We start from the raw sequence: 23,752 nt of genomic DNA, 5'->3' as shown, positions 1-23,752 counted from the left end.
CTAAACCCTAAACCCTAAACCCCAAATAAATCAATTCGCATAAGCAAAATAGCAAGTTTATCTGCCACCACGTCTGAATAAACCTAACAAACGACTAGTTCTTCTGGTACCAGTGGAAGGTGCGGCATTACTTGTAGAGGCTTGGCTACTAGATGATTGGCTTACAGGAGGAGGGGGTTGTGTTCTACCGGTTGCTTCAGCAACAACTCTGGCATTTTCTCTTTCGTTGTGTTCGTTTATTGCATCTGAATATAACAATGCAATTCAGTTAGTAATATAATTAAAGCATAAATAAATTTTGTACAATTCTACGTACCTGCCCTGCGCCTGTCGGAAACAGAACGGCGAGCCCGATTTTCCGACGGTCGCCTACCACCCATCTCGTCCATGGTCATTACAATACGCTTGTGTCTCCTCCTGCCCTTTCTTATCCATCCTTCTGAAGGGAGTATTCTATCACCGACATATGCAGGCCACTCATGCTGATCGGGATAAGAATGGAAAGATCCACCCCAAGTGGAAGCAAGGTAATCGGTACGGTACATGTCAGCAACATAGTGATCCTCACAGTAGTTCCTCACTCGGCATATCGCCATCACGTGACTGCAGGGTATGTGACTTAGCTAGGGTCCTTGGCATGTACAGGTTACCGCCCTGGCATCTCCGAATTTAACCACGTACTTGCAAGCCCTCTTGACAAACGCCATAGTGCCTTCTGGTTTACGGCTGGTAGGAACGTACTCATTTGGATTTTGCACTTCGAATTCTGTTTCATCATTACCTATCGGGATCACGGTCATAGTTGCACCTTTGTCCCTGTGTCGTCTTAGTTTCTCCTCCACCCTTGTTGAAAATGACTGGTTTATCCTTATTAATTCTGCGGCCTTAGCACGCCGTTCCTGAAACCAGGCATTTAACTTGTAGAATGTGTCCTCTACAATTGCAGCCACAGGCAACATCCGGCTCTGCTTGAATACTGCATTCAGCGACTCGGACCCGTTGGTTGTCATAATTCCCCAACGCCAACCTCCATCACGGGATTGATATATTTTCTCGTATGCTGGATCTTCGTTGACATCTCGGGGATTATTTTTGCCCACCTTCATTAGGTAGAGATTTTCCTTTGGCATGTACTACACAAAAAATAAGGAAATAGAATAATGTAAGTAAACAATTGTACTAAAAAATCATTTTCTTAAAGTACAATAGTATATGTAAACAATTGAAATACATGTACCTTTGCAAAACTGCTAGTCATCTCTACCACCCTTCTCGGTTTTTTCTTTCTGCAATTCCATCTAAATGTATCAGTAACCCACTTGTCACCCCCGGTTGCCTTGGAAAGGTTCTCCGCAACGTGTTGCATGCACAACCTGTGCACACACTGGCCAGTACGGGTTGATCAACCGTAATCTTCACGATCAAAAACATATTTTATTCCTTTATGCTGGTCTGATATCACGCAGAAAAACTTCCCTTCCCCAATCACCCGTCTTCTTAAAAACTGCATAAAGAATTCCCAGTTCTCGCCGTCCTCTTTATGAACAATGACAAACGCCAAAGGCAACAGCTGGTTCTCAGCATCATATGCGCATGCTATCAGTAGCCTCCCCTCGTAACGGCCAGACATGAAGCATGCATCAATGCTGATAACGGGTCTGATGTATGGCACAGCCTGGATACAAGCACCGAAAGCCCATGCTATGCCCTTGAATTGTTGAGCTCCCTCTATTAGTACTCCGTCTTTTTCAAAAAAAGGGCCATGCCATCGCTCATATACGGTGCCGACATTTGTACTTGCCATGGCCTGGAGCAATGGTGCCAGATAGCCATACGAATCCTTCCAACTACCGAATATCCTGCAGATAGCAAGTTCACGACCTCTCCACAGCCTGTTGTATTTTGAGATTACATATTTGTATTTGTGTCTGACGGTCATAGCCACCGCCTTGATGCTCATCGATGGATCCAACTTAATGTCCTCCTCAATTGCATCGGCAATTAGTGATGTCGTCAGCTGCGCATGGTCTGTCCTTGTGGACGCAGACTTGCATGTATGAGGTGGTTCACACTTCTTAATCATCCATGCTTCCCCTGAACCCACAGGGGTTGCAAAAAGGCGGAACTCGCAGCGCGGGTGAGTTTTACACAGCACAACTAACCTTGTTCGGTCCCTTTTGTGTAGTATACATTCCCAGTTGCCGTGAACATGAGTCTCATTTATTTTCTTTACAAGTTCGTCTATGTTGGTATAAACTTGCCCTGCGGCAAGTTCTTTATTGTATTCAACACGAGGACCGAAGAAACTAATGTCTGCCTCTTCGAAAGCTGTGGTGTCGTTGAATGTGGCGACCGGATGCTTACTTCCCCGACCTGTAATCGGAAATTTTTCTGCCCTGGATAAACCTGGTACATTTGCATCACCATCTAATAAGTCATCAGCTTCCCAAACCCCTTGGTATTCGTCCCCCGTTTCCATTTCCCTCTCTGGTATGGCATCAATAGCATCAACATCAATATCAATATCATTTCGATTAACGGGTACCGATCCTGACTCTGGCATAGTTGGAAATCTAGGGATTATGGGTGTCTGTCTGGGTGGTGGTGGCAACTCTTCAGTATTTTCTGGGGAGTTGTGGTACCCCTGGTTGTCATAACCGGGGCTATGGTACCTCTGGCTGTCATAAGGGGACTGCTGGTGATATCCCTGGTTGTCATAAGGGGATTGCTGGTGGTACTCCTGGTGGTCATAAGGGGAGTGCTGGTGGTACCCTTGGTTGTCATAAGGGGAGTGCTGGTGGTACCCCTGGTTGTCATAACCCGAATTGTCATAACCTGAAGGTCCGGCCCTCGTTCGGGGAACCCTCTTCGAATATATGTCCATTACCGGGACCCCACAAGCTACAAATTGAGTATACACAACTCTCCACAAATTGGCATCTGTTATTGGAAACTTAACAAAGTAAGGTCTACCCCCCCCCCCCCCCGCGTGAGTTGTCAATCCGTGTAGCCAATTCTATTTCATACCTGTTGGGGTTTACAAATGTCTTTTCGTATATTAGCTGCTTCAGTTCCTCATATGTAGTATTTTCATTAATCTCGAAGCCAAATGCGACTTCTTTCGTGTAATGCACGCCATCTTCATCCATTTCTAGCTTGCCGCCGACATACAGTGCAACTAACATCTCTTCTTTAACAAACTACATTTTAAAAAAAAATTTACAAGTATTACATGACATAATAATGGGTACAGTAATAAATGACTAATTGAAAATAATTTTAAAAAAGTTTTTAAAAAATTACAATTTTTCTACAGTACGATACAGTAATTACAACAGTCAGATACAGTAAATGTACAGTGCGCTACAGTAAGTACGATACAGTAATTACAACAGTCAGATACAGTAAATGTACATTGTGCTACAGTAAATGTACAGTACGCTACAGTAACTACAACAGTCAAAATTAACTACAGTACTCCGTCTTTATCAACAGTAATGACTAATTATTATAATTAAAAACATACCTATTCACTCAGTTTCTCGCCTCGAGCGAAATTCTCAAATCGGGAAGTGACAGAGGCAGAAAACGAAGGGTTAAATCAGATTAAATATGGGGCGCCCGGCTGTGTGGCGCCTCACTTGTGCTATGGGCCGCCCCAGGGGCTGGCACCCCATGGGGAATTTTGGGCCGCCCTGGGCCCAGGCGGTCAGGGCATTTTAAAAAAAAAATGGGGAACAAGGGCATTTTTAAAATTTTGATTTTTTTAGGGATATTAATAAAAATGGCCGCTCTATTGTTGACTGAAAAAAAGAATTTATTGTTTTGGAAGGGATTATGTAAACTTTCTAAATTTTACTTTTAATTATATAAGTTGATTTAAATACAACAATTTCTATCTTTTAATTTGAATGCTCACTTGTCACTTGATTTATTTTTATTTTTATGTTTTGTATACTCAACTGAAAGAAAGAATACGTTTCAATATATTTTTGATACTTCCTAAATGATTTTTGGATAATTTTATTTTTTACTTAAGTACTTTAAGAAATATATGTACCTCAGTTTTTTCAAAAAAAAATTTTATTTTATAGTTAAAATTTAACGCATGCTATTTTGGACCGAAATTTAATTTGATATTTTTAAATATCAGATTTATTTTATTATTCTAAAGAGCCTTTAGAAAATATTGTGGCGATGTTATTTCTAGTGAATTCTACCATTAGGTAATTAGTGAATATGGTACGAAATTTTTTTATATGGTACCAAAAATGAACAATTGTTATTAAAAAAAAAAAAAAACAATTATAGCAGTTTTTTTTATATATCTGTATATTTTAAAATTTTAGTAATATAAAAAATATTTAAAAAATTGAACAATTATAAGTCCATAATTCTGACATTTAAAAAGAATTCTAAAAATTTAGCAATTCAAAAGAAAGTGCAAACTTATCTTAATACCAAAAATAATGTAAAAAATTAACAAACAAAATTTTCGAAAAATACAAAAATGGCATAAAATAAACATGTGTAGGTAAGAATACCAATTAAGTACAACTCGCAAAATCAATAATTACCCAATAATGAAAGTTGTGAAGCATTAAATGATCAGCACAAGAAATTTAAAGGAATTCTTTTATAAATTTAATTGAGTTGTCATATGAGTAGAGTTTGGCAAAAACCCGGGTCGGGTATACCTGTCCGTACCCGCCCGTACTCGCCACCCGGGGTATCCGTGCCCGAGTCTGGGTATGGGTCGGGTACTCGGGTACGCGGGTACGGGCAAAAACCGGACCGGACCCGTTATTTTGGACCAATACCCGACCATACCCTACCCGAGTTTACCCGTACCCGACTACCCGAGTACCCGTACTCGTATACCCGACCACTGTTCATCCCATTTCAAAATTCAAAAAATCTGATATTTTTTCCCCCCCAAATCAACAAAAAAACAAAAAAACCAGAAAAAAAAGCAAAAAAAAAAAAAAAAAACCAACAAAAAAATAAAATAAAAAACAGCAAAAAAAAAAAAAAATACCCGTACCCGTACCTGCCTTACCCGTTAAGGGTACACGGGTAAGGGTATAGGACGGATAGGGTATGGGTTTTGAAAATTATACCCGCCATACCCGTACCCGAATACCCTTGTACCCGAGTATACCCGTACCCGAGACGGGTATACCCGGGGTACCCGTACCCGCCCGAGTATAAATACACTACATATGAGGACTCTCTCTTGCGTGCGCTGTTGAAGCTGCCTCTTGGATCCCACCTCTCTAGTCTTAGTCTACATCTTCTCCTGTCGCTTCTTTCTTAATATATATAAGAGAAATGTTTTGGTATCCCCAAGCCATTATATCCGAGCGAGTCCCCCAAGTAGTTTAACAGAAAAAACTTTCAATATTGTCTAACTTCTAATTCCAGCGCTAATATCCAAACATTTAAATCTATGTTTATAACATTTTATAATACTACTCACAAGCATAAAAACTTTTGTATGAAAGCATTAAAATTCTAAATCTGTATAGTTTTAACTCCTAACTACTTTTGTCTTCAAGCCAAAAATGAAAATATTCTTTTTACCCACTTTTTTTATATTTTTCTCTGATTATTATAATTTATTTTTTCGACGATCCGTGATTAATTTTACAAATCTAAAAATACAAACGTCTTCTATTCGATTGTATCTTTCAAATAAGATCCATGAATAAATATTTTTGAGTAATTTTAAAGTCATTTGTTTTTTTTAAGTAAAACTCATGAGCATTTTAAATTTTCAAGTTTTTAAATCTGAGTCTACAACCATTAAAATTTTTAAGGCTTTGTACATGATATTTATATGTTTTGTAAATGCAATGTTGTTGTTGAGGTTTATATGCTTTGTAGTATTGATAGGCCTAAATTATATACATATTCGATCTGATTTTTATCACAAAATAACACCAAATATCTTGTATTTTGAATATAAAGTGAATAGAATACACCTAGGATCAAGTTACTGCGTTTGTTTGGTTTTAACTTGCAGGAAATGAAGAAAATGAAGAAAACCGAAGAAAAATATCCACTGCGAATGCACGGTTTACGATACGGCCGCACTAAGTACTTAGATGGATTTCTGGACGCGCACCAATTTTAAAAAGGTATAATAAGCTATTCGTCAAAATCCGTGCGGATGCACGGATATCGATGTGGACGCACGGATCTCGATGCAGCCGCACTCTGGTCGCACAGGAAAAGTCCGAGCCTAGTGCGGATCTCGATGCAGCCGCAGTGCGGGTGGTGAAGACGCAGTGCGGATCCCAGTGCGGATGGTACTGTAGCAGTGCGGGTGGCCTGGCCGCACTGTAGCATAACGCATAATTGGAGCCTGATCTTAAAATAACCATAACTTTTGACTCGTAACTCCGATTTAGGCTTGCGACCACTTTTTGGAAAGCTAGGAAGAAGATCTACAACATGAGAAACTAAAAAAATGAAATTTGGAGTCAGTAGGACGCAATAAACTCGCAGACTGCCAAAATTACACGTTTTCAACACGGTTTCTATTTTTGGCGCACCAAGGACACGTTTTTACAGCTAAACTTGGACAAGGCATCCTGGGAAACAATCCAAATATAGCACCCACTAACTCCACTTCCTAGCCTCTAAATTGGGCATGGTCTTTAGTTATAAAAGAGGGGGTTCATTATCCATTCAAGGCATCTCTTCGCAAAGATCAAAAACACATCCATATCCATTATCTCATTCTCTCTCTCCACACATAGCGATAAATTCTGAAGTAAGGAAAGCTTTCAAGCAAGGAGAAGAAGGGTTTCCTGAGCAAGAAGTCGGCAAGCTTGAGGGCTTTGATCAAATAAAGGGTGTAATCATTTCTTTATTTCATTTCTTACTTTGCCAAATTTTTGTAATGGATTTCTCCATGAGGGAGTAGTTCTCTCTCTAGAGGTTTAGGTCAATGCATGAACTTGTTTAATTGTATCTTATTCGGTTATTTGTCTTTGTTATGATTGTTTATTGGGATTTGATGTTAATTTCTGTGATTTACCATTTGTGTTAATTACATAATTAGTACTTGAAATCGCAGTAGTCCCGCTTTGGTATCTCTTTGTCAAAGGATCCAAAGAAGTTAGGACGAGAGGAGAGTACCAAATTATGAATGCAAATACCCTAGGTTTAGATTAGGATTGTAACCAATTTGTAATCTAAGCCGGAACTACAGAAATTAAGGTTAGGAATTTGGTGAAGAACCTAACCGTGAAGGCAAACCCTAATTAGGACATCTCAAATCGAATCGGGTATTGGTATGAAGGACTTAATCGTGAAGTATCAATATTTGAGGAGATGAGAGACTAACAAGAGCTCAATGGGTGTAGGTAACTAGGGTGGGGGACTTCATCTAGAAGTTCGAGTTACCTAGGCATGTTATTAATTCACGAAAGTGACCCTTAATGACATATTAGGTTAGAAACCTCATCAAATCATACATGAACTTAAACAAATACCGAATAGATAGAGTTAGCAAGGGAATGTAGACCAAAGACCCCTAGATCTCTAAATCTTGAAAGCAAACCAATTCCTTTCTTTTACTTTTATTTACAATTATTGTTTCGAACTCCTTTCTTTTGGGTATTGAACCCAACCTTAGGAATCGTTAGAACAAACCCCCCCAATTTACTTTCCTTTTATTTTCTGAAATTTATTACTAAAGTTTAAACTAAGTATTTATCATACTCCCTGTGGATCGATACCCGACAATATACTACACGATAGGATTGTATACTTGCAATCTGAACCAAAAGTGTATTTAGGGTTAAAAGGTACATCTCATTGTACTGAAGCTTTTTACCATACCATTTGGTCGTATCAAGTTTTTGGCGCCGTATTATTGTTGAGGTTTAAATTATTTGTACATGAGGTTTATATGTTTTATTCTAAAAATTTAAAGTGTTATTAATGAGGTTTATATGCTTGTAAACAAAGGTTTAAATTATTTTGAAGCAAAATATAAAAAAAAAACTGAAAGTCACAAAGATTTAAAGTGGTAAAAAAAATTACGACACAAATATAACTCAAAAGTTATTCTTCATGGATCTCATTTGAAAGAGAAAATCAAGTAAATAGATGAGAATGATTAGAGAAAAAATTAAAAAAAGTGGGTGAAATAAATCTTTCCGTTTTTAGCTTGAAAACAAAGGTAGTTAGGAGTTAAAACTGTACAGATTTAGAATTTTAATGTTTTCATATAGAGGTTTATATGCTTGCGAGTAGCATATATTGTAAAATGTTACAAACATGGCTTTAAATATTTGGATATTAGTGTTAGAAATGTAAGTTAGATAACATTGGAGGTTTTTTCTGTTAAACTACTTAGGGGATGCGCTCGGAGATTTTGTTTGGGATACAATTATCAGGCAACTATATATAATATATATTCTCAATAAAGAAAGAAATATCTACTGGAGATATCCATTGTTAATTATATATAGAGAAAATTTCTAGTGTACCCATTCAAACTTTCAAAATAGCCAATTTCCCTATCAAAACATTGAAATTTCTTATTTCTCCATTCTAAATTGAAATCTTTTATAATATCCCCATGATGTGTTGATTAAAGCTAAATATTTTTAAAAAAATTTTATAATTTAATTATTTTTTCAAGTTTAAATACCTATTTTGCCCCCTCTTCTAGTTCTAGAGATCATTTCTTCTTCTCCACCTCTATTTTGCCCCTTTGCTGCCATTAACATTGAAATGATAAGATGTAAAACTAAATACAACACTAGAGCTCAAACTGCACAATAGGCCCATAGAGAAGCGGAGGAATTTGGACACATACAAACATACTACACAGATACAAACTAAAAAAAAAATAAGAAGTAAGAAATGACTCAATAAGCAGTGAAGTGCTACAACAGGTTTGACAAATCTGACCCCTTAATAGCTCAATCACGTTAATTTTTAATTTTTATTTTTCTGATTCCATCAAAGTCCAATGTCTAGACGGATAATATTCGAAGGGAATTGGACTAATTAGGGCAAATTTATCCCAAATTAAACTGCCATCTTATGAGTTTGCTAATTCCTTTGGTGTGCTAAAGCAACTAAAACGAGTATTTGAGTATTTGAGTAATATTATTATAAGTTTCTTTGTTACAAAACAACTGAATAATTAACAACTTTTTATTAATCTGTATGATGGTTTTAAGTTTCAGTAATATTAAATAATCTTAAAAAAATCGAACAATTATAGGTCTGTAACTGTATCATTTAAAATAAATCCTGAAAATGTAGCAATTCAAAAGATAGTACAAACTTATATTAATACCAAATACAATGCAAAAATAAACAAAATATTGAAAAATACATAATTGCAGAAAATAAACATATATACTATATAGTTATGAATAGCAATTAAGTACATACAACTGCTCGCAAAAATCAATAATTGCCTAGTGTTACATTCCGAAATTTTAAAACTTGATTAAATTGATAAATCGATCAATTGGCTTAAATAAAAAGTTTAATTAAGTTAACGATCGTTCAGAAATTTTCTGACCGACTAAAACGAAACAAAAATTTCGTAATATAAATAATGTATGAAATTATGTATAATAAAATTTAGAGATTTAGAAATAAAATAAAATATAGCACTAGGAATAAAATTATAATTATTCGGTAAATTAGAAACTTAGAAAGTCCGTTACAATTCTTTTGAATTTTTAGGAAAAAAGAAATTTATTTAATTAGATTCGTGTGAATAAATAAGTAATTGAATTCCAAATAAAAATATAATTATACGAAAATATTCGTACAAATAAAATATAGAATTTATAAAGCTCGTTCATTTAGAACTTTTAGATAATTAATTGAATATACATAATTATATAAAAGGAAATCAAATTATTCGAATCTTAAATTGAGAAATAAATATACGAATTTTATGTGCGAATATATTTACAAAAATTTACGAACTTTCGATTTGAATTTATAAAAGAAATAGACTTTAAAACCAATTAAAAGAAACAATGTTTATATTCTGAATTATTTGGACCATTGGATTCCATCCAGCACGGATCTTGAAGCAGCCCCATTTAATACACCCCTCTCCCTCTCTTTCTCTCTTCTCCCTCCCTATCCGTGAGCCCCAGCCCCCCCCCCCCCCCCCCAGCCCCTTCCCTCTCTGTTACGCCAAAACCAGAGGGGCTCCGCCCCCTCCCCTCTTCCGTCGCCGGCGAGTCCACCAGACCCGCCCCACTCTCTTCTCTCTTTCTATGCCTGTGAAGCCCCCACAACAGCGCCTCATCTCTCTCTTTTTCGCCTCCCCTCCCCTCCCATGAAACCCTAACCCTCACCCTTGCTCGCTGACCGGCGGCTCCCACCAGGAAAAAACCTCCTCTCTCTCGTGCACGCCTACTACCCGCGCCGTGCCGTTCTCTTGGCCGATCAGAGATGGAGGTGTTCTTGCTCTCTTCTCTTGGAGGAAGGTTGTTTGCCTTCAAGTGCAAATTTGAAGCAATAACCGGTAATCGAAACTCCTCTTCCTTTTTCTAAATTGTTGTTGATAACTGGAATTATTAAATACCCTCCTTATATTCCTATTTTTCCCTTGTTGGGGTTGAACCTGATCCGGCATACACGTGGCGTCGAGGTCGATGGAGAAGCAAAGACGAAGAGACAGCGGCAAGCAAGGTTCGATCCCCTCTGTCTTGGTATCAGCTTTCCGTTGGCTGTCCTCCTTGTGATTTTTCTCTCTCCCGGGTAAATGTTGACCTCTTCCTAAAATTTTTCGTAATTAATTGAATTACTAATTTTGAGTGCGGGTTGTTAATTTCCCCGACTCGATCGAATTGATGATAGTTATGTGACTTGTTTGCTAAGTTGAAATGTCGCTCATGTTAGTACTTAATTCATTGTGAAATTTTGCTTGAATGATAATATGGGTTTAAGCCCTTTATGTGCACTGATTTGCTCGTGCCCTTTTTATGTGCATATCTTATCTCTTTGATATGTGATGTAAATCACTTGAATTCTCTTTTAACCTTTGACATGAATAAATTTGATTAAATGAATTAATGGGACAATGATCTTCCTATAACTGATTAGGTGATGTTGGGAAATTTATTTGGAATGCTTGATCTGTTTTGGTTGTTTTAATCAAAGAAACTTGTTGCACACCCTCTAATACAAAGCACTGCAACAATAATTCTAAATTATCTATCTCACTGGTATAGCCGGTACCACTACTGGTACGGTTTGTGTTGTTAGGAACCAAAGTATAAATTTTATAAGATAAGGGACTGACTTGCTAAATTTTGAGGTCCTTGACAAATTCTCCTTGTCAGAGGGACTAAATTACAAAATAGTTATGCCTTTTTGGCCGACAAAAATAAATAAATGAAGAGATTTTGGGATAACTAAATTAATTAATTTAACTTGATCTTTTGGTTGGATAGATAAATAATATAGAGTGGATACATAATTTTAGTTGAGCTCTCTCGGCTTAGTTCCAAAAAAAAAATAACATTTATGTAAATAAGAAGGGATTGTACAACTTGCCCCTGGTTCGAAATATATAATAGAACCGTGTATATTCAACATGTAGACTTGATTAAACTCTTGAATTATTGATTAGTTGAATATGGCATAAATGAAATAAATTGTGTAATTATTATTAAATATAAATTGCATATCTAGCTTATTATGATTTCAATCCGAATTATCTTACATACTTATTTAGCATGTGTTAACTCATTACATGATATAATAATGAGAAGTTATGAACTATATATGATCTTATTTTACCTTGATCCTTTAGGTCTGTGATATGTGATAAGAAAATTTAACCTAGTCTCTTCTAGGCACTGTCTGAAAATTTAAAGGTAATAATGAAATTAAGTATATCTATTATCTAGATTATGTTCATATTATTAGAACACTTGATTTCTGTTGAGCAATAAAATTTATTATCAAATAAGATTATGGTAAGGAAAGTATAAAGAAAATAATATCACTCAAGTAAGCAAATAAATCGTCGAACAAAGATTTAAATTAAGTGTATATGTTGATATAGGTGTAGATTCGGTCGAACAAGACTTTGCGGGACAGTTCGAGACGTCTGATCCTTAACTAAGCGGTACGCTCGTCGTAATCAGGTGCGGGATTCTTGGACTTGTTTGATACTTTATTTTCAGGAATTAAACTGTTTATTCGTTTGTCATGTTGAATGATTACTTGTTGCATATTTTGGAATTCATGCTGCATATTGATTCTTGCATAAATGAGAATGATTGAATTGTTCGGTTAAGATTACTTGGCATGCTGGTATGGTTACTATTTGATTAGTTCTATTAATTGTTCTTGGTGTGAATGAATATGCCAGGCCGACCTGTTTAGGTGGCTGGATAAGGTGACGGTGACCTATCCGTTGACCTGTGTTTATGAATTTGCCAGACCGACCTGTTTAGGTGACTGGATTAAGGTGACGCTGCTGACTTATGCGTTGACCTGTTAGAATTTGCCAGACCGACCTGTTTAGGTGGCTGGATTAAGGTGACGCTGCTGACTTATGCGTTGACCTGTTAGAATTGGCCAGACCGACCTGTTTAGGTGGCTGGATAAGGTGACGGTGACCTATCCGTTGACCTGTTTAATGAATTGTGCAAAGCTGATAGCTGATTGTAATTCTATTTGAATGAAATTGCAAAGTTGAGCGGTATGGCTGACTTTGATTCCGTGTGATTGCATTTGTGTCAAGTTGACCTGTATAGGTGACTTGTAACCGGACCTTAGGAAATGGTTAAGCCAAACAGCAATTGCAGATGGGTGTCTGATAAAGGGTCCAGCTTGGTTGGCCATCTGTAGGCGTCTGTAACCCTACAGATGTGGGTTTGATAACGGTTCAGCTCGAAAGAACATCTGTGGTTGCTACCAGTCATAATGAAATGAGTTAAGCCAAAATATATGTTGTGTTTTGAAAACCATCTTGGAAATTCCGTGAACTGTGTTTCAGGTTGATAAATTGTTGTCGAGCATTGGCATTCTGTTATTTATGATTATATATATCTGTTTGCATTGTTATTGTTTGGGTTTCATTGTTGAATATAGAGTTTGATTGCAAGTCCAATAATCTAAACTGTGGCAAATTTCGCACTGAGGATTTATTCTCACCCCCTCTCCCCGATTATTTTCAGGTTTGTTACACGGAGCCAGCGAATGAGGATATTGGCAATGCATATAAAAGATTCACTGCCTTGCGTGTATAGGTGACACTAGATAAATACACGCGGCAGGCTGTCAGACCCGGTGGATTTGGGGTGTGACAGTTAAGATGGTATCAGAGCATGAATATGTAGTGCCAATAACTCATTTGCTGTCGAGTGAACGTCAGTGAGATCGTATTGAGTTATTAGTATTATTACGAATTCCATTTTTGGTTTATTGGTGTTATCTCTGATATGAAAAGTGAAATGATATAGAAACTGAGTTGGTATGAAAATTAAACAGAATATTGGAAGGATCTATTGATGGTAAACATTGTAAAGAGGGGTACATATGGTAAACGTAAACGGTTATATATATGATACGATTGTTATTGAATTTGTGAAATAAATGTGAAAGTGTAATTCTGACGATTGATTATAAGAATCAATGATATAGGTACGTTTATATGAAAATATATTATAGACTAGATCGTATTATAATGGTTGATCTAAATGTAAATAGTAACGTTCTGGTGAATATGTATATATAAAAGAAGAGATTGTCAAAGTATAAATACAAGGAAATATATAAATATATTGAAATTGAATCTTTAATGATTAAGCATGAATCGAAAATAATTTAATTATGTGACTCAAAATTTTGATTCCTTGAATCCATTAGTTTCCTTTTGTGATGGTGAAATCTGTTCAGAATTGTTGCACCGTTTATTGATACTGAGATTAGTCAGCATTTGTTTTATTCTTGTTCTCCAGATGTGATTTGAAATATGGTTTGATCAAACAGTGAAACTTGAAATCTGATGAAGTGTATTTCTGTAGAGTGTTGCGAGTAGATCTTGTCAGGACAATCAAACTGAAAAGTTTTAATTATAAGACTTGTAAAAAAAAAAAAAAAAAAAACCCGCTAGATAGGTTTATATGTACTGGACATATTATATTAAAAGTAATGATAATTTCTTTCCAATAAATATTAATAATCATAGAGAAAAGAATATTGATAGTTTTGATATTGTTATGGCATTAGCACAATGTTAATTGTTACAAAACTAATAGTAAAAGGAATTCACTAGAGGACATAACATATATTGTTTTGGATAGTAAAAATGAATTGATTTGATTTACTTCAAACTTTATAGATTTAAATATTATTAGAAAATTTCTTTTAATTCATTGGAAATAATTAGTAGGTAATCTTTATAAGATTATTGCATATACATCAATAGTTTTGTTAGTTAAATATGATTTATTTTAGGGCTTTCTTGATTTATGGAGTCGTTGCATATATGTGCCTTATTGGTTAAGAGTATTGCATATGTACACTAATATATACTTATGGTTTATAATTATTTATGTAAAGACCAGTATAAAGATCACTGAGATTCGATCAAGTCATTATTATCGTTTACAAAATTCCCTTGTTTATTAACGACATATCTTAATGGAAGTCGAATAGGGTATTATATTTTTAATAGACTCATCTACAGATATAAAAGAGGAGTTTAAGATATAATGGTAACACTTTGAAAATATAATCCAAACTCTAACATATAAATTTTCATGATAGTTATAGTACCAAGACGTTGTGACTGTGAACCATTTTAAGTAAACATCTATTAAGAATATCTAGCTAGATTATTTAGTGATATTTGGTACGAACACATATGGTAAACATTGTTAGAAAAATATATAGTTTTCTAATATAGTTACGTATAAATGTTTAGCGACACAAGTAAACTAAAATATATAATACTTCTGTAATTTTTAAGTAAAGTGGCGCCAAACAATTATGAGAGTGATATGAATTTGTTATCGTGTGTACGCAATATATTATATTGTTTTATAATTGTGATAAACTTGTAATAGTAAATTAACGAATAATTATTTTGGAATAATCTTAATGTTGTGGTACCAGCTAAATAATTTTTGAATGAAATCATAATTCTTGTCGAATGGCAATCATTAGTAATTATTTTGACAGTACTTGATGGAATTTTCGTACAAAATATTTCGATCAGAGTAGCGCAGCGGAAGCGTGGTGAATTTATACAATTAATTAAATTGGTTAAACTATGCATCTTAAATTTTCGTCTAACTATTTTAGATGAAGAAAGATACTATTTTCTATTTTGATTTTTAATTTCGAGGACGAAATTTATTTTTAAGGGGGGAAGAATGTTACATTCCGAAATTTTAAAACTTGATTAAATTGATAAATCGATCAATTGGCTTAAATAAAAAGTTTAATTAAGTTAACGATCGTTCAGAAATTTTCTGACCGACTAAAACGAAACAAAAATTTCGTAATATAAATAATGTATGAAATTATGTATAATAAAATTTAGAGATTTAGAAATAAAATAAAATATAGCACTAGGAATAAAATTACTAATTACTGACCTGATGTACTTCTCCTTTTTCAAAAATAGACTTGTCTATGAAATGTGCCACAAGCTTTTCGACAAAGGTGATGATGGTGTTGCTGCTGAGGAAGATGACGGCAATTATACTAATCTTCTTCAGTTGAAGGATGAGGCTGCGATGCATCTTCGGTGACTTTCGTATATGGAAGATCAAGAATTCATCAGATTGGTGGGGCCATCAATGGCTCGCAAATATGAGGATGATCTAATAGAGATCAAGAACTCCATCACAAGACTTAAAATGAAAGAATTCAGGATGGGTTATTGAATAGTTACTACAATTCTTCGGTAGATTATTGTGAAATTAGGAGGAAGTTGAAGTTTTTGTAAGTTTTAACTATATATTCCTCTCCTCTATGGTTGTTGTTTTAATTTGAAGCAAATATATATTTTGTTGTTGCTTGTTGCTTCTGCAAAAGCAAATATTTTGTAAACATTTCAATATATATAGCTGCCATGTTGAAATTATTTTGTTGCTTCTGCACCGGCATATTGAGTAGTAGTGGTACAAGAATTTGAGGTCAAAATGATTCTGGTTTGGATGATACTATCTTGAAATTGCAAAACGAACTAACAAAAAATAAATAAAATCGCAAAGGTGGCCAGCAAATTAAATTAACAGGTACTTACTGGTAGGTTGACAATAAACTATGCATGCATAGGTGTGGCATTTAGTAGATAAGGTATTGACATGAATGTTGAAATTGTTTTACTGGTAAATTGAAAATTTATCATATGTCCATCTGGTTGTTAACATACTAGTAATGTAATACAAAGAAAAACTAGCTCATCTCTAGAGGGAAGATGTAAATTACTGATTAAGAGTCTAATCATTCCGACCACACCATACATAGTTCCCACTTTTGCATTTTGCATGTGCTGCAGCATCTCTCCTGCACACAATTTTCATAATTCCTTAAAATTGAGAGCACTCATATTTTCTAAATGTCTTACAACATTGCTCAACAAATAAAGAATGTATAACGCTAAGAATAAAAGCCCCATAAAATGAAGGATTAAGTGATTGATTGATAATTGGAAGAGATAATTGTCGGGTCTCGGTTGGATTCAAAATTAGATGGGTCTATAATGTTCTTTGTCGATACTGAGAGAATCAAGTTCGAATTATAAGTACAACTGATTCAAACTCAATTTCTATTCTCTACAACACGAGCTCCGTTATAAGAATGAAAGAAGACGTGTGGACTATGTACTTGAACTAATTAATACAGCCTTTTGAATTGAACTCTTCAAATAAACCGTCGTTAAATATGCCATTTACCTTCTCTTCTCTAATCTCTATTACCATGTGTCTATGTCCAGTAGCAGTGCCTCCACTGAAATATGCCATTAGGAATAATTATCAAACTCAACTGAAATACAATAGTTAATAATGAGCACACAATGAAAATTTATTACTACATCAGTCTTGAAACCAAGTAAGCTTAAACCAACCTCTATAATAATCAATATTAAAAGATTGCACCACACATAAATAGCCGTAAATCTCCATCACTGACACTATCATCATTTAAACTCAACAACAACCACATTATTTCTGTACCAATGAAGCCTCTAAAACAACGATTAAAGAGAGACTTACCTTCATCTGACAACCCCAGCATTCGCTAATAATAATAAGATTCTTAACACTCGTATCTTTGCATAATACTAAGATTCTTAACAAAATTGAGGCTGCTGAAATCAGATATGAGGCTTCAGACTTTTCAACAGTAGCTGAAATCCCATAATGGTACAACCTTTTTTTTTAAGAGAAATGGGGGTCATGTCCTCATTTGTATTAGAAGAAATAGTTCAGTTATAAGAATATGGTAACTACCATTGAAATTAGAAATAAATATGCTCAAAACAGTTGAGCCATTGCAGAAAAAACAGAGGTAAAAACGAAGGGTATACCAGCATCTGTGCCGTAGTGAGCAATTCCGATCTTGCTCTTGCACTGTGCCCGGTATCTGATTCCGTAGGGCATACCAGCATCTGTGCCATAGGCATATTTGAATTGGTGCCAGCAGCCACCCCCTCGTATAATGCCCTTGTAAAACCACATTAGTTGAAATATGATGTACTGTCTCAGCCTCGGCCTTGCACAGTATGATGCCCATGATGGTTACAACTTAGTACCAGTTTCAACAAAAACAAAATTCTTCCAAAATCATTCATCTTTGTCATAAAACAACTAAAAATCATATATTAAGTAACACTTACTGATTAGCATAAGTGGATTAACATAATCCTTAATTTGGCAACAAACACAAAATTCACAACACAACTTAAACTTCGTGTAAAGCTCTTGGAACCTATACTTACACAAAACCAAACCAAACCAAACCACAAAAAACCCTTAAATATAATAATCAGCCCCTTGGATTACACTGGAGCATCAGACCTGGTGTCGTTGCCATAAATAGTGTTTCAATAGGAACCAACATGTGATCTTGGGGTCTCACATCTGCCTCCTTTCCAGTGCAGAATATGGCATATGCATCAGCTGCATACCTGAAAAGCAAAAATAAAATGGTTCACAAAGTCATTTGTTCACATTAATTGTAGAATAAATATACATGATGAAGCAACTTATTTTCCAATGCCATGGAGAGAAGTGACGTGAGTCCAATCAGGACTTAAATACTCCTCCGAGAGGCGTTTAATCATTTTAGCACGCTTCTTTTGCAATCCCAGAGTGCAAATCACATTTTCAATTTGTTGTGCGTCAACTTTTGTTGTAGTGTCAGCATCAGGACATAGAGAAAAGAAGTCCTCTATTATTTTCTTAACCTATTTATCAATTTATAGCATTATTAGTTTGACTGATCGATGTTACGATTATTTCTTTTTGTCTAATATAGGTTTGGTAATGGGTTTCTCCAAATTAGTCCAGAATACTTGGGATGAAAAAATTGATAATGCAAGGAAGGTGTCTGATGAAATGCCAAAGAGCAAAATGAGCATATGATTTTTTTTTATGGGATGAGAGTATATGTATATACCTGTTTTCCGGTTGTCATATTAAGAAACATGCAGATGACAAGGACCCGCCAGTGATCAAAAGTGTGATCCTCTTGAATGAGGTGGTGACACGAACGAAGCGGCTTAAAGTTGAAATCAGGAGGCACTCTGCGGTACGCCTCCAACCTTTTCTCAGCAGCCCTAAAAGGAGTTGTTTTCTTCTTCACTGTCACGGTCTGAGGAGGAGCAACAACCCCAGCAGCCACGGAGGCATTTGCCTTTGCTAGCTTGCGTGATTTTCTCACTTTCTTCACATTGCCAGTACTAACTGGGGCTGAAGTAGTATTCTCAGCAGCAAAAGAAAAAGCAGTTGGGCGTGTACATTTGAGAGGTGAGGGGGTGGGTTTCCTCTTACTAATTACAGAGAGGGAAGGAATCCAACAAAGACCTCCTCCTCTTCTTCTTCTGCTGCCGGTCCAGGTACCGGTGTAGCGGAAGGAATCGAGCAAATCAAATATCCCTTTCCCTGCCATGTATACACACTACTTCAATATATTCTTGTTCACAAACTGCTATACTAGCATCATAGTTTCTGCTTTTCTAGATTTTCCCTTCTTGGCATCACAATAGTTATTATTTGATGGTCGATTTTCACCATGGCTTGATTTAGTTGAATTTCTATTCTCAATCTTCTATTTTAAAGTTATGTAATACCTATAGTAGGACTGGAAATTAAGCATACATATATATATGAACAAGTATTTAGTTGTACATAATTTATCACGGAAATTAAGCTTCTTAACTCTATAAGAATGACTAAATCAATTTATGACCATCTAATCTAATTCCTCTTGAATGGCGTGTACGTACCTTGCAACTCTTCTTCTCCTTCTGTCCTCTGTTGTGTTGGTATTAGTCCTAGAGTAGTAGGATCTTCAAAAGATGCATTTCTCTTGCACTTCTTCTTCTTCTTTAAAGAAGTATTTATAGCTTCAGTTGGGCCAGCAAAGCAAACAACTGGTTGGTTATCAGTATCAGTATCAGGCCTCACTTGATTTCTATCTTCTATTTGAGGTTTATGCTTAACCTCGGATGGAAGTTCAGAACAGGGGCCCTTTGTCTTTGTCCTATCCCTTTCCTTTTTTTTCTCCTCTGTCAAAACTACTGTACCAATTGTTTGAGTCACCTCTAACAAAGATCCATCCTTCTTAATTATGTCGCCATCTTTTGTAACTACTTTCTTCTTTGCATCATCATTTTTAGCTTTCTTCTTTGCTGGTCCTACACCACACACACACACTTTGGTTAATTAGCATCTTTAATCATATCTCATTACTCATTTTCATTTCTTCCTTGATCAGCAATTTGGTTGAATTTGGTTGTATTAATTTACTAGGATTGCAGAAATCAAAAGGCATTGTGTCTAAAGCTTAATTAGGCTTTAAATGGGATCTGGGCAAATTTCAAATTGGTAAAAAACAATACCTAACTTTTCATGTAACATTTCATTACCGGTCAGTGCAGAGAGTTGGCATAACAACCATAGACAGGCAATTCAGAATGCTGTTTTAGCTGTATCTGGTTCAAAAAGAAAAGAAAAACTTGTGATTTTTAGAACAATTGTAGTTCATAACAGTCTATTACCTGGAATTTCTGGTGACTCAGAATCATGCCTCAAGTTTTTTCCAGATATGCCTTTCGCTTTCTCCGAGCAGAGAGGTTCTTCTTTAATATATTCAGCTTCACAAACTGCTATACTAGCATCATTAGTCTCTGCTTTTCTAGATTCTCCATCCTTGGCATCGCAATAGCTATCATTTGGTGGTCGATTTCCACCATGACCTGTCACTAAATTGATTAAGCTGAATTTCCATTCTCAATCTTCTGTTTTAAAGGTGGTATGTAATACTTATACTACGAAAGGAAAGGTATTCAATTCACTTAGAAGAGAGGTCTTGACATGATTAGAAAATTCAAATGAGCTTATATATATGAACAAACTATCATTAAGTTGTACATACATTTAATTTCTCAAGGAAATTAAGCTTGTTAACGCTCTATAAGAATGACTAAATCAATTTATGACCATCTAATCTTAATTCCTGTTGAATGGCGTGTGCGTACCTTGCAACTCTTCTTCTCCTACTTTCCTCGATTGTGTTGGTCTTAGAGTGGTAGTATCTTCAAAAGATGCAATATTTCTCTTGCGCTTCTTCTTCTTTTTTATAGAAGTATTTATAACTTCAGTTGGGCCAGCAAAGCAAACAACTTGCTGCTTATCAGTATCAGTATGATGCCGCAGTTGAGTTGCCACCAAAGCTTTGAGAAAACAGTCCCCCTCCATCTGAAGGACAACAGAGATCTGCAGGGTTTCCGACAAGCGGTACTCTTTTCCTTGCCAACGTGTCTGCAAGGCCAGGCCAGGCCATTTGTATATAAATTAAATCAAATTAAATTACGTGTACAGCACAACACAACACAGCTTAAAGGAATATGACCGACCGTAAGAGCCTCTATGTTGATTTGTCCAACTTCAGGGAAGCAAATTTCATGCTCGCTCACAAACTTTCCTGATTAAAAAAAAAAAAAAAAAACTTTCTTGTCAGAGATTCTGAGAGTGAAATTGTTTGTTTGTAATGAGTAGAAAAATTGTGAGAAGAAGAAGAAGTAGTAGGTACTTTTGACAGAGGCAACGGTGTCATTGGGAGAGACAGCTATGGCCAGATGAGTGTCGAGAGAGGTATCAACAAAAACCGGGACAAGACCTGACCTCACCATCGGCGCGCGCTTGAGTGCTACAGAAAATTTACACAAAAGTGCTTGTATTTATAATATTTTGGTTTTGGTCCCTGTCATCACATTTCCATTACCAGAAAAAAGAAAAAAAATAGAGTGGAGCCAGATCCAAACAAGTCTACTTTCCGCAATTCAACTCAACACCGAGCACAGGGGTTAAAGCAAAAAAAAAAGAGGCTAGTTGGCGAAATGGTGGCTTACCCGAAATTTGCTCCAATGGTGAAATGGGCCAAGGTCGGTACGGAGGTGGCCAAGCCAACAACGAGAAATGGGAAATCCCCTTAATTAATTAATTATCGGCTTCTTATTTCTTAAGGGGTTAAGGGTTTAGTAATTCGCACATTCAGAGAAATAGAAATAGAGAGATTGAGAGAGAGCTTCGTTGCAGACCAAAAAGGGTTTAATGGGGTGGGGGGTCGCGTGGCCTTTCGTGTGGGGAGTTGTTTTATTTCCTTTCGGGTGCAGAGTGCAGACTGCAGACTCAAATCTATTTTTAATTTTTTATATTTAATCCTGGAAGGCTCGGTTAGTGTTCTAACAATTATAATTGTTGTTTTTCATCCGTCCAATATGTATCCGACGGTTTTCAGCTATCATTATTTGTTCTCTCTTTGCACTGTGGACATGTTATTTCCCCTTGAACACATTAGTTGTGTATCAATTTTTATTAAATTCCGAAATTATTTCATGTTTCACAAAAGATAAACTTTTATCAAATTTCAATATTTTTAGTATAGATAGTGGACCAAAATTATTTTAATTTGGCATATACACACATCACTCGTAAAGTAGATGGTTTCAATGGTTTGGATTCGTTGTTTAAAATCAATCCGATATAATTTTTTAATTGTGCTCACTAAATTCTCTTGATGAGCATAACACACCCTAACCTCGCTCTAGTGTATGAAATATATATGATATTTACTTGAAATTACACGTTATTTTATATGGTTGTGAAGGTTAATAAAGTATTAATGCATTGTTAATGAATCTCCATTTTTTTATTGCCTTAAATATTTTATGTCTTTAATTTTCTCAACAATTTACTTAAAAAGAAAAAATCTCAACAATTGATAAAAATATATTGATTGGATTGCGTTGTTGAATGAGTAATTAGGAATTCATGGACAGACCACTATTCAATCTATGAATTTAATTATAATTTCAAATCTTTTGAGTTAATATAAAAATCACGTCAATTAATCTTATCAGTTTCTACGATTTTCTACTCATATTACTTGGATAAATTATAAATTACTAATTAATATTGGGAGAGAGAAAGAAAAAAAGATGAGATGCTAGATATGTTCCGACTTGCGAGCAGAGATTAGCAGATATGTTTTCTCAATTCTCATAATCTCTGCTTGAATCGAAATGATCCCACATATAAAGAACCACAGAACATACCTTCCGCCTTCCTCGTGAGTCGGGAGGCAGTGCATTACAAATGCATTGAGCAACACCCAAAAACACAAACTTGATAATTAATAGTGTACGTCATGTGCACTCGGCAATTTTTAAATTCCAGTCAATTTTTTTAAGTTTACGAATAAATATATTAGCTGGGTCTGACCATGCATGCTTATAAAATTTTGATATAGTTGCTTAGAAATCCATATGTTTTAGATATGTTTTATTTTTTTACTTCTTTACTTTTTACATGATTTTGTTAGTCCAGACTCCAGACTCTACACGCGCGTAGTATACTTGTAGAAAGGAAAGAAATATCCGTAATTTTATCCTACCATAAAATTATCAATTTAGTTGTTTGTTTGTTTCGTTTCTTCTTTTTTTTCTTTTTCTTTTTTCTCAAATTGCTTAATTTCTTAAAAATTGTAAATAGTATCAAGAAAATCAGATGGAATGTGACACGGTCGAAATGTGAAAAACGAAATCTTATTATTTTTTTTTTTTGGGTCAAAATAACAAGGAAAATGAAGTCAAACTGTCAAAGCCTCTGTATATTAAATTACATGTCACATTCATATAGAAGTAGATATCATGAGTTGTGTGAATCATTGAATTGTGCCAATATGAGAGCACCCACTTTGATCCATGCAATTAATTAGTTCAGATTCCTGCGCAATATATTAAACATTATCTTGTTAAATAATACACGGTCAATAGTCAAATAAGAATATAAATCACACCCAATAAGAATTTATATAATTGTAAAATGTAAATCCAATAAAAATAAATATAATTGCATTACTGCTACATGAGATCCCTTTAATTTAGCAAAAATGCAAATCCAATATATATATATATATATATGAGGAGGGATCAAGTTACAACATTTTTTGAGTTACAACAAGCATTATTTACATTTTTAAAGTCCAAATCATCGAT

At 35.3% G+C, this 23,752-nt stretch overlaps 1 protein-coding gene and 1 long non-coding RNA gene across 5 annotated transcripts; one reads left to right on the top strand and one right to left on the bottom strand.

Annotated features, from left to right (window-relative positions):
* Positions 1-10,175: 10,175 nt before the first annotated feature.
* LOC144545894 (uncharacterized) lies at positions 10,176-16,108 on the top strand. Its single transcript, XR_013508621.1, has 3 exons — positions 10,176-10,758; positions 12,071-12,152; positions 15,647-16,108. It is a non-coding gene; the product is annotated as an uncharacterized LOC144545894 (long non-coding RNA).
* Positions 16,109-17,614: 1,506 nt separating this feature from the next.
* Positions 17,615-21,706, bottom strand: LOC144545801 (uncharacterized). 4 transcript variants are annotated; one of them, XR_013508590.1, is made up of 9 exons: positions 21,605-21,702; positions 21,286-21,402; positions 21,110-21,177; positions 20,732-21,014; positions 20,252-20,455; positions 19,478-19,888; positions 18,649-19,133; positions 18,236-18,375; positions 17,615-18,149 (listed from the first exon to the last, which is right to left on the bottom strand). XR_013508590.1 is itself a non-coding variant. In XM_078294367.1 (9 exons), the coding sequence occupies exons 2-8, from the start codon at positions 21,383-21,385 to the stop codon at positions 18,236-18,238; spliced, it is 1,752 nt and encodes a 583-aa protein (XP_078150493.1). In that variant the 5' UTR covers positions 21,386-21,402; positions 21,605-21,706; the 3' UTR covers positions 17,615-18,149. The 4 variants fall into 4 exon arrangements, 3 of the variants coding, with proteins under 3 accessions (XP_078150493.1, XP_078150494.1, XP_078150496.1); XM_078294367.1 differs by having other exon boundaries at positions 18,236-18,436; positions 21,605-21,706; XM_078294368.1 differs by having other exon boundaries at positions 18,236-18,436; positions 20,252-20,449; positions 21,605-21,705.
* Between the last annotated feature and the right edge of the window lie 2,046 nt (positions 21,707-23,752).

The sequence above is a fragment of the Carex rostrata genome, chromosome 28, assembly GCF_964058835.1.
Source record: "Carex rostrata chromosome 28, lpCarRost1.2, whole genome shotgun sequence".
NCBI lineage: Eukaryota > Viridiplantae > Streptophyta > Magnoliopsida > Poales > Cyperaceae > Carex > Carex rostrata.
This window is presented reverse-complemented; position numbering and strand designations above follow the sequence as displayed.

Coding starts and splice junctions, on each gene's coding strand:
- LOC144545801 (XM_078294367.1), bottom strand. CDS start 21,385: ATGGTGAGGTCAGGTCTTGTCCCGGTTTTTGTTGATACCTCTCTCGAC. Junction 21,015..21,109: donor TCAACATAGAGGCTCTTACG/GTCGGTCATATT, acceptor CTGGCCTTGCAG/ACACGTTGGCAAGGAAAAGA. Junction 20,456..20,731: donor AGGAGAAGAAGAGTTGCAAG/GTACGCACACGC, acceptor TAATCAATTTAG/TGACAGGTCATGGTGGAAAT.